Below are 11,294 nucleotides of genomic sequence, written 5' to 3'. Positions count from 1 at the left end.
GTTGCCCCTCTCTGTCCTTCCACCCACCCCCGTTTTTGTTGTTGTTTTTCCCGAAGGTAAGGCGACTTCTGGGGGTGGGGCGCTCTTATAATTCAGAAGTTTCTTAATGAAATGCAAGCCGCGGTTCGTTCTGTGGCTACTGGCTCATCGCTCGCTTGAGAGAGGGTTTTATCCCGCTTAAATATACGATAATTGTTGCTGCTACTCATACAGACGACCCGCAGCAATATGAGCTTACTCATGAGTAAGGTAAACGACTTCACGGACCCCCAAGACAAAGGGTGCTAAGAGTTAGGGTGGCCGTGGCTGTTCTCAGAGGCAGCCAGCGCGAGTTGTACTCTATTTTTCTTTTTTTTAGCAGGAAAGAGCACGGGGTGCCGGACGGCTTTTATCACTCCCCAAGCCAGAGTGCTGCCTGCAGGATCCCACTTGAACCTGGGAACCTCAGATTTAAATCCCCACTCAGCGAAGAAACTCAGCCTACCCTCCCTCTCAGGGTTGTTGTGCCAAAATGTGCGAGAAGGAGGATGGGATGAAAAGTTAATTTTTTCAGATCAGGCGTCGGCTGTTCTCCTTCAGGGAGGCTTGTCCTTTAACTCCCCCCGCTCCATCCTCCCCCCCCCACCCCCGCCCAAGTGAACACAGAAAGTTATTCTAAGTCTAAGCCATCTATTCTAAGGCATCGAGTGACAGCCGCCCTTGGGTGCTCCGCAGTCTGGCCGGATTAGCAGAACTCCTGCGCATTTCGCTCTCTCTGGTCATGGGAGAAGATAGCTGGGACTTGGGGAGACCCGCAGAGGACGCTCGGCATGAAAACGACTTCTGCTTCCCCAGAGCTGCCAGAAATGCGATAGTACTCTCCTAGCAACGTCAAGGCTAGCGGAGAGTGGGGAGGCTATGGAGGCAGTTCCGGAGAGAGCAAGAGGACGCTTCTCCACTGCTGTTATCTCCACAGCTAACCTTGAGCTTCAGCCGCTCCTTAATCCTAAACGAAGCGCAGCAGGCCAGGACTGTCCGGCCTTGTTCGGCACGAGCTTGCCGTCCTTGGCTTGCTGCATTTAAAATCTGAGGTGGGGGCGCATTTCCTACTCTTGGTTCGTACTTTACCTCAAGCTCCCCGGACCAGAGACTGGCGATGCAGAGACTGCTCCTCTAAAGGTTTTCCTTCCCGTTTACTTCGCATTTGCTCAGTTTAGAGCATTACTTGGAGTGTGATCCCATTGATGACTTGGCTAAGAGGAAAACTTGCATCGTGTGAGCATTTCCTACCATTGAAGTCAGTGGGAACGCGAATGAACCTCGCGATTCTGTTGGATGCAATAATGCGCACGCGAGCGCACACACACTCCTGGCCCCGCTCCACTTAGAAACCCAGGAGAACCGCTTAGGAACCTGCGAGGGGGAAAGTCCGAGGTGGACCCTTGCCTTTCAGCGTTCACCCATGCAGCTTCTACTGCTTGGTGAGTACCAGCTAAGCAACAAATAAAAATAATAGGGTTCTACTCTCGTTTTTAACCTCCGGTATATTCAGATCACTGTTGGAATGAGTAGCAGGGAGGTCTTAGACTGGAAATAATGTGGCAACAGGATGGGAGTTAAAAAAACAGGCCGGTATAAGCAGAGAGACCAAAGCAAACCACTGGCAAAATTCCTAGCCCAGTTCCCTTTCTAGGCTGGTAATAAATTTTATCATCTGGTTCAGTCTACCTATGGAGATCTAGGTCTCTTCCAGGGCTTAAATGTCTTCTTAAGCTACCCCCGCCCCCCTTGAGAGATGTGTTGCAACAAAGATAGTCACAGGCAGCATCTTTTCCCCTTGACTGAAACATCTCACTCAGGAAATGGTACCCAGCACAGCCCCTCTGGTTACTGCAGCAGAAGCACTGCTGAGTCAGCAAAAGCGGCCCAGTCGCCTCCCCGCCTCCCCCCCCCCAACCCAGCCACAAGCCTTTTCAGCAGGGAAACACACTGCCAGCAACCCTCTGTATTGCAAATTGGGGGGGGGGGGTTGCATCTCTCTTGCACTCCACAGAGCAACAAACAAAACAAAGCCAAGTCTCTATTTACAAAGTCGTATATATATTTCAGTTCACATAAAAAGCAGGTACTGTATTAGACATTCAACACTGGCCGAAGACACCTACTTAAGCTTCACTTCTGAGACTTGTTAGGCCAGATCCATGATTATAGGTTTTGTATTTTCTTTTCCTTTTTTTTTTTACAAAGAGAATTAAATAACTCACACGCACATACATTCAATATATGTAACTATGTACATACACATATACACCCACATGTATGTTTAGCTTTTATATACCCATGGGCATGCGTCAAGAGACACACGTCCGTCAGTGGCACAGAGCCACCTTTGACACCTGAGGAGGTAGGGACCGCATTCGTGATCTATTTTCAACCCAAGAGGCATTCCTCCTGGCCACCACCCTTTCCCCAACCCCAAACCCTCCAGCCTCTGTAGCAGGACTACGGAAACCTTTGTCAACATACAAAAAGCTGACATACATATTCCCCACCCACCCCATGTAGGAGAACTTGAACGCATCTGTAGTTTGTTTCATGAATTTTTTTGAACTGAGTTTGAAATATTGCCTTCATTTTAGAAAGGAGGGGACAGAAAACAAGAACCTGACTTACTTTCCTCGGTACAGTCCCAACGAAAATCCCCACATTTGTTTCGTTGGAAGAAACCTCCAAAATAATGAACAGAAGCAAGAAGGTGGGTGAAGAAGCAAGACATTTCTAGTTGAAACCAGGGAAGCAAAACAGCTTTCCTTGTGCTTCCTTCTTACACCCAAGCTTCGTCCTCCCCATGTCTCATTATGCCACATGTGCTTTCATCCCCAGCGCCGTCCCCAAATTAGAGCATGCTTTAAAAGGTTCCAGCAAGTGGGCCATTCAGAGAAAAGACAGAGAAGGCTACTCACCCCCCCCCCCGCCAGGCCCTTAGAGACTGCTAGACAGATTTGTGCTTTTTGAACCAAGAAGAGATGCTTAAATCAATATCTATTGGGACACCACAACACCTGCTAAACACAAACGAGAGCAAAGCCAGCCTCCCATTCTGCACACCCCCCCTCTTAATGTGGGAGGGTCTAACGCAGGGTTAGGAAACAAATTTGCATTCCCGGAAAAAAACAACAACTGGAGGGAGCTGAATCTAGCAACGCATTTTACAAATCTTCAAATGTCAAGAGTGCTTTATGCAAGGGAGCAGGAAAAAGGGGTTTATGTTTAGCATAAAACTGGCAGGTGAAAATAACTATTTGACTGTTGATCACAGAAAGAGGAAGAATCTCGTGTGGGACTGGGGGTAAGGGGGGGGGCGGACAGAATATACTTATTCCCAGAAAGTACAAGAGAAAGAAAGCCACATATAAACAGGCAGCTTGCTTTGTAACTGATCCTGTGCCCCTACTTAAGTGTCTTTTAAAGAGGAGCTGCTTTCTCAGCCTCTATAATGGAGGCTTAACATTTCTGAGAAAGATAAAGATCTTCCCTAACACACCTTTTTAAAGACCCATCCAACAACCAGGGGAGAAGGTCAATTGTGGGGAAGTTGGGGGGGAAGAGAGAGGAGGTTTACTTTCAATGTAACAGCAGGATCGCCTAAAATATGAGCAGTGAGATACTTTCCTCCCCAACTTTTCTGGCATGTAAGGAATGTAAACAGATTTTTCTTTTTTTGGAGTGACTAGGGAAGGACGAAAGAAAGAAAGAAAGAAAGAAAGAAAGAAAGAAAGAAAGAAAGAAAGAAAGAAAGAAAAAGACCAGAACAAGTTAAGCTAAACTATCAGCTCAGTTACTTCTCCCCACCCCCTTCTCCCCACAAGTCATTTTAAAGTGCATGACAGCAGCTACACTTTTTCGGAATCTTGAAACATACAAAGCCCCTTTTCCCTTGCAAGAAAAGGTCATTCAAGTTAATACTTCTTTGCTAAAACATCTTTCGGTTTTTTGTTTTTTTAATTGACACATTTTATAGCAACAACTTTAAAAAAAAAAACCAAAAAACTGGAGCAAAACATATGAAAGACAATACTGTAAAGTCAAGTGCTCACTTCAGCTGCCCAGCTAGAACAGTTGTGTATACAGCACACTTGATTGTACAAAGCAACACCTTATAATATAACAATCAAGAAACTGGAGACCTTTTTCGTCCCCCCAGGTGAATATAATACCCCCTATTTGCCCTCATCTTCTTTGGGGGAAGGGACAGGGTAAAAAAAGGAAAACAAACAAACCAGAAAAAATGAAATCAATATGTTATAATTATCTAATAAGGTCATTCACTATCTACACCTGCTCTTGCAACTGAAGTAAGACATACATCAGTTCTGTTTTTTTTTACTGTCCTTCTCCAAGAGCCTTAAATAAAAAACCAACAACTTAGAGTTGAAATATATATGTATATAGATATATATATGTATTTTTCTTTAAATAACATATTTACATCTAATAGAAAATATAACTCTAGAGATAATTTTTCCAACCAAAATTGAAATTGGTGGTGAGGGACTAAATGAATGAGTTAAGGACAGGTGTTTCCCCCCCCCTCCCCCTCCCCCAATCCTGTCCAATAAACCAAAAATCCAGAACCAGACAACAACCTCTACCCGAAACCCTTTAGATGCCTCCTCTTCTCAAAGGGAATTCATCGCTTTTCCTTGAAGAACCCTTGGTCTGTGCTGCTCTCCTTAATGGTAACTGTCAAGAAATTAGACGTCACATCAGTCACTACCACTTTCTCCAAATTGTTGAGAGATGGGCTCCAAGCTTCCTCTTCCGGGTCACCAAGGATCCTGGAGACAGGGATGCGGGCAATGAGAGAAGGCCTGCCAGCCTGGGTCCCTATACCATCTCGGTATAAGCTGCCTTGGCTCGCAGAGCTGTGCAAGATCTTAGGGGCGCCCAAGTCCAAACTACTTTGCCCTTTCGGATCCAGGAAATCTGCCCTGTGCTTTGTTAGCCTGGGGGGGTAGGCCTCAGGTGCACACAGCTTAATGCCAGCTTCTGCTCTGGGGCTGGAGACAGCGCTGGGTAACTCAGGCTCCCTTCTCCGAGCTAACTGGATCACACTGTGTCCTGAACTGAATTTGGCTGTGCCCGGGTTAGCTGCCTCTTCCAGTTTTCTGGCCTTTAGGTAATCAACCACGGCCTTGTCCCCTGGCTCCACTGATTTCCGCTTGCAGGCCACGTCAGCCGATTCAGGCAGGTCTTTGTAGAGCTCTTTCCTGGGCTTGGGGCCTCGCTTTTTAAAGGCTGCTTCAGACCGGTCTTCCTCTGCCCCAATCCTGTTTTCCTGGATGGTCTCCACTCGGGAGGTGTTGGTGGTAGCAGTGGCGGAGGTGCTTTGAGGGGGCAATGGGATTTGCCTCAGTCCTTCCCTAGCACGGGAAGTAGAGCCCATCTCCTGGGGGGACCTTCCTGGGTACGGCACCCGGATCCCCCTAGCAGAGTCGCTACGGAATTCATAGGTCTTAGCTTTGGCTTTTGCCTGGGCCTGCAAACAGAACAGAACAGATAAAAAGGAACTGGATTGATCTAATACTTTGCCACAGCAGCTTCATAAATTTAGCTTATAAGGCTATCACAGTGTTTGTTTTTCCCTCTGGCGCACATATAGATATAAACACAGCAATGGAATCATCCCTCATTAGCAATGCTGCTTTTTGATGTGATTTCTGTTACAAGTAGTCATTTGCCAGAAGACACCTCTCTCTTTATCCTGTACACTTCCTCTTACCTTTAGCAAAAACGTTTTGGGTTTGGGGCCTCGTTTCTTAGGACCATAAAGTTCCATTTCTCTTTCCCTAAATGAGGTTTTTTAAAAGAAAAAAGGAAATTTTTTATTAAAAAAAACAGAAGATCATAGCATCAGATTAGCACTGCTCCAAAACACAGTGATATGGGTGAAAAGTAATTCCCCCTGCCTAAAGAGCATACCTTTCCTCAAAAGCAGCAAGCAGACGCGCATCTAGAATATTTTCCTCAGGTTCCCAGGTGCTGTATCTAGCCAAAGGAGAAGGAAAACAAAATGAGGTGGTGTGAGGGGTTGTTTCTTTAATGCATGGTAACTTAAGAAATCGTTCAGTCCATCCCTCTTTCCATTAAAACACTATATTCAATTTTACTGCAAAATAAAACAAGGCCAACACCATCCCAAATGCACATTCCGCTTCAAGGACTGCCTTTGACAGTTACTTACTTCTGAGACCAGCCCTTCCATTTCACAAGATATTCCATACGACCCTGCAGATGTCAAGAGGAGAAGACAAATTAGCATGCATTTCAGGAAAAGGAGGGGGCGGTCCAGAAGAATGCAATACAACGCTCAAAACCATGCTTGTAATAAAAACCAAAGGTGCACTCAAAAGCATGTGTCAGGCGTGTGGGTGTGTGCAGTGTGTATGTGTGTGTGGCCAAAAGCCTGCCACAAAAATGCACCTACAAGCGGCAAGGGCGAGAGAGAAATCCATACATGAAAAAGGGGGCGTGCTGCAAAAAACGTGATCAAACATGCATGCAGCGAATGCGTGCAGCGAAAGATCCGTGCAGCAGCCCGAACGGTGCATGCATGCAAAGGAAGGAGGCGCAGGAGCCGCTTTCGATGGCGGTGGCGCTGGCACCGTGCGCAACGCGAGCAGCAGCCCGGGCGGAGCGGCGGGGCTCCGGAGTGCTGCTGCTGCTGCTGCTGCATCAGAAGGAGAAGGCAGGGGGGAGCAGCCGGGCCAGCGCCGCTCGCCCGCCCGCCTGCCTGCCTGCGGCCTCGCGCGGGGCCTGCGGGCCCGGGGGCGGCGCGCACAAAGCCCCGACGGGCGCTTCCCGTGCGCGCGGGGGCACCTACTTTGCGGATGCGTCTCTTGAGCAAGGCCTCGGCCGCGAATACCCTCTCGCCGACGGCGGAGAGCTCCATGTTTACTCGGCCGCGGGCAGCAGGAAAGCGGCGGCGGCGGCGGCGGCGGCCAGCCCAGCCCAGACCATAATACTCCGCTCGCTGACGTCAGCCGTCGCCCTCCCTCGCCTGCCTCCGCACTTGTTGCTGGCGGAGCCTGGCTGCCTGGCTGCGTGCGCGCTCGCTCCCTCGGAGCAGCCGCGGCGGTGGAGGGAGAGCAGAGGAGAGGGGGAGGCCGCCGCCGCCGCCGCCGCCGCTGCCGGAGCTCCTCCGCTCGGCCTGGGCCCGGCTCTTCCCCCGGCCGCGCGGCGCCCGCCTCCCTGCGACGTGAGCCGCGTTTCAATCGCAAGGGGGCGGCGCCCAAGGAGGCAGGAGGGGGCGGGCAGGCTGCGTCCCAAGGAGGAGGAGGAGGAGGAGAGCAGGGAGGGGGCTCTCCGGAGGGGGGAGGGAGGAGGGGGTCCTCAGCTGTCTGGTTCTGGAGACCGGGGTGGGGGGGAGGGGTGCACATCTAGGCAGCCCTCCCCACCCCACCCCTTCCCCCTTTCGCAGAGAGACGCTGCAGCCAAGGCACTCGGGCCCACGGCCTGATCTTCTCCCTATTCACCGTGGGGTAGGGGGGTGGGGGTGGGGGGCGAGGATGCGGAGTGGGGGTGGGAAGGAGGGTGGAATAAATTCAGTGGCATTTCTAGAAGCCGATGATACTATAACGGTTTTATTGTGTGTGTGTTTCAAACGATTTATTTACAAAATAAACGACGACGACGCCTCCGTAAGCCTTGCAGAGAACACCCTCCCTATCCGAAGATCAGGGGTGTTGGTAGAATAATAAAGGGGGGGGTGTCCACGCGGGGTGAATGGGGATGCCAAGTTTCCTCGGCTTGGGTCGTGGACAGGTTTGGGAAATCGATGGCGTTCTCGATCCTCTCGGCAAGGATAGTTTGGTGGCGAGTGTGGCGCGCATTGCAAAAATAAATGAAATAATTGAGCCTATCCTTCACCCCCACACACACACGCCCGCCTCCCACCGCGTAAAGTGCCTTTTAATAGCGGGAGGAGGAGGCGGGACCAGAATGGGTTGGGTACCACCACCGAAGCCGCCAGCCAGCGCGCTGCCTTCCTGCACCCAGCTCAAGCAGACGCTGCATTTCCTGAACAGCAGCAGCAGCAGCGACGTTTGTGCAGAGAAAGGGATTTGGAAAAGAAAGGGGGGGATAGCACTCAAATGCACACAATGGGCTGAAAAAGTCGACTCAGCAAGCGAGCCCCCCATCTCTTTTTCCGTGGCACCGGAGGAAGAGAAGGACTGCTAAGACTGGAACTGGACCTCCTTCCTTCCCAAGAGCCAGACACACAGAGCCGGGTCGCTTTCCCAGGCAGCCCTCGGTCGCCAAGGAAAAGCCTCGCTCCGCTCCCTCGTCCACCTCTGCCGAAACCAGGGGGGCTCTTGCGATTTTCCACGAGCAAAGCGTTCGCCTTCCTCTGGAGTTCTGCTGCGTAGAAAAGTTGAAACGCAGCAGCCGTTCCGTTTTATGGCAACATATTGAGCAAAACTCGGTTGAACTTTGACTTAAGGCATATTTGCAGCATGACACATGCAGACAGATACGGGGACGGGGGTTGTGCACGTGTGTGAGAGGGATGCGGAAATATGCGATAGAAAAACCATAAACGCGCGATTTGCGCGGCGGAGAAAGAGTCTCTGTTACTTATTACTGATCTTTATTGACCTTTCCATCCTAGGTGGGGAGGGATCTGAGCGGTAATAAAGCTAAACAGGAGATCCTAACTTTGCCTCCTTACTTGGCGGTAAGTTCCACGGACATCCATGACTCCCCACTTCAGAGTTAAGCACGTGTGGGATCGGAGCGAAAGAGACCTACGAAGCTGCGATCCTAAGTACACTTCTTTGACATCAGTTTGGCTTTACCAACAAAACGTTTCCTGTGAACTCGGGGAATGACGGGCACACAAGGAGGGAGTTTTTGGCTGGATGGCTTTTGAAGACCCGCGCCCCCTCCAGAAGTCAGTTATGCCGGATAATTTTGACGTGATCCCCAAATCAGGCTTCAAGATAAACTGTTTCTGTCCAACTGCTTGAAGTCTGGAGCAAAAAACAACAACAACAACAAAACTCACTCCACAGGGACAGACAGACTTACTTACTATTCAGTACTGTATACAGATTTTCTGTTTCAGATGATTCGCTGTGCTTGTGCTGATAGGGTATAACAAAGGACCAAAAGTCAATATAAATGTATCAGAGTTCAGATCAATAGAGTAGCTAGTTGGGAGTTTAAAAAAAGATACCCAGATAGTTAACCACGATATAGCTGCTTCCCCAAGGATGGATGGATTAGATGGAGGTATTAAATATAAACCTATGAGACAGTCATATTATATATTGAATTATGGGTTAATAAAGCATATATAACACTGGCGTGGGGAGACGACTACACGAGGTTATTTACAAATTACGTAAAATAAAAATAAAATAAAATAAATCACCTCATCGGACAATAGCAGCCAAAACTTTTCTCCTTTTTAAAGAAGCCAGCCGTGGACTACAAAGTCTTTCTTCGCAGCAAGAACGAGCGGTGCCAGCAATACAGCTGTTTCTGCTTAAGTTTAAATACTTTCCAACAGTTTGGGTAGTGAAAATAAAGCCGACCTCAAGAGCCTATAATACGAGGCTCCGGTTTCCTCGCGCCAAGTACCTCTGGGCTTAGCTTTTCGCAGGTTTGCTCGAGCAGCAGAGAAAGAGAGAGAAAGAAAAATAATAATAAATAAATAAAATAAAATAATAAAACGTAAGGGCGGCTGTGGGAGAGGAGATGTTGAGGCGTTTGTCGCGTCCCACAAGGGGTGTCACAAGTGTCTGGGGGTTTGTAAACAAAGTGGCCCCGCGTGTGTTGAGCGATCAAGGCGTTTCTCTCCACTGAGAGACTCTTCCCCTCTTCCTTCGACCTCCCCTCCCCGCACCGTCGGGCTCCTCTTGCCGAACCATCCTGCAAGTTTCCCCCCTTAAGCCGCCTCCCCCGCCCTCCATCCCCTTTAAATCACTAATGGCTCTTTAAGACTGCAGCTATTTGTTTTAAGATACTATTTCTCTGCGTTTCATCCCTCAGTGACTTTACTGCCTCTTTACTCCAGTTAACTGTGTTTACTTTTCAGACGATTTGAAGGGACTCAAGAAGAAGTTCAGGCGCTGCGCGGAGAGGGGAGTTCAGATAGGCTGGGAGTCATCCCCCGCCGGTTTTCAGAAACCGGGGAGGAAGGAACCACTTTTCCTTCTCTGTTCCGACGTGATCTGAACAGAAAGGATGGACTCGACCCAAAGAGTGGTATGATTCAAAACTTAAGATGCATTCTAGTGCTATTTGCCACGACCAGGGGCGGAGGGGATATTTATAATAATATATATTTTTTTAAAAAGTAAAGAGTTTTGTGCAGCTCCTAGCACAGTGCTTGAGCAAAATAAATCAGATAGCGACAGTAAGATCCCTTAGTTAGGTACGCTCGTGATATCAATGCCAAGGGTGTGCGGTGCTTTCCATTCTAGCTGAAACCCAGCATTTATCTCCACGATCTGACGTATTGGCCTTTATGGCTTCAGCAGTCATGAATCAATCAATCAGTCAATCAATCAATCAATCAATCTCTGCATCGGAGGGATTCCTCTGAATGGTAAACTTGACTAACAAAGGCAGCAATATTCAACATGTTTCTGAACAATCTGGGAACAGGGTTTTAAGGGCAGGTTTATTTCCAAAAACGAAACAGCTTTGGCGTTGGGATCAGAATTATAGTACAAAACTTGAATTTAGCAGTATAAAGTTTAGAGGAAGGGTGAGGTTTGCCTCGCATAACCATCTCCTCACTCTCTGTTTTCTTATTGCCAATGGGATAAACAATATAGTAACAGGCCACCTCTGCAATAACCCCCGTGTCTATTCCACGCACCCCGTTGGGTTTTCACCGTCTGTCCCTCACACCTCTACCTGCTCCCCCCCCCCAAAAAAAAGCACAGAACAGACTAGAATAGCTTGTAGGCTCCGGTGCGAAATGCCTGTTCCGTTTCCAATCGCCTTGCTGGGACATCTGAGCTTCCCCAATGTCCGCGCGCCTCCGCTTGGAGAAATAAGGTAAAGGCTTTCTCTTCCACCTTGGCTCCCTCCATCTGGCTGCAATTTTGACTGTCTTGGAGCGAGTGCGTGCGCCTGTGTGAAAGTGGAAATAAAACGGTCTAGCATTGCGATTTTATGAAGAAAAAAATGCCAGCAGTTCCATTTAGGATCGTTAGCAGCGTGATAGATTAGCTCCCCCTTCTCCCCGGCTCGCCTTCCCCTACACACACACACACGCACAGCCTCCCCTCCCTCCCGGG

General features: G+C 49.0%; 1 protein-coding gene across 1 annotated transcript; it reads right to left on the bottom strand.

Moving 5' to 3' along the window:
* Positions 1–2,058: 2,058 nt before the first annotated feature.
* Positions 2,059–7,208, bottom strand: CBX8 (chromobox 8). Its single transcript, XM_079965786.1, has 5 exons — positions 6,863–7,208; positions 6,224–6,267; positions 5,962–6,027; positions 5,762–5,828; positions 2,059–5,518 (listed from the first exon to the last, which is right to left on the bottom strand). Exons 1-5 carry the CDS (start codon positions 6,929–6,931, stop codon positions 4,670–4,672), a joined length of 1,095 nt encoding a protein of 364 aa, XP_079821912.1. The 5' UTR covers positions 6,932–7,208; the 3' UTR covers positions 2,059–4,669.
* Positions 7,209–11,294: the final 4,086 nt, after the last annotated feature.

Source organism: Podarcis cretensis (assembly GCF_951804945.1).
Source record: "Podarcis cretensis genome assembly, chromosome: 2".
In the NCBI taxonomy this organism is placed as follows: domain Eukaryota; kingdom Metazoa; phylum Chordata; class Lepidosauria; order Squamata; family Lacertidae; genus Podarcis; species Podarcis cretensis.
The sequence above is the reverse complement of the archived record's forward strand: the minus strand, read 5'-3'. Positions and strand labels throughout refer to the sequence as shown.

Bases quoted from the DNA above. Each gene is read 5' to 3' on its own strand.
- CBX8 (XM_079965786.1), bottom strand. From the start codon at position 6,931: ATGGAGCTCTCCGCCGTCGGCGAGAGGGTATTCGCGGCCGAGGCCTTG. The intron at 5,829-5,961 runs GTATGCTCTTTA...AACCTCATTTAG, and splicing joins CTTGCTGCTTTTGAGGAAAG to GGAAAGAGAAATGGAACTTT. The intron at 5,519-5,761 runs GTAAGAGGAAGT...TTCTGTTTGCAG, and splicing joins CCAAAACGTTTTTGCTAAAG to GCCCAGGCAAAAGCCAAAGC.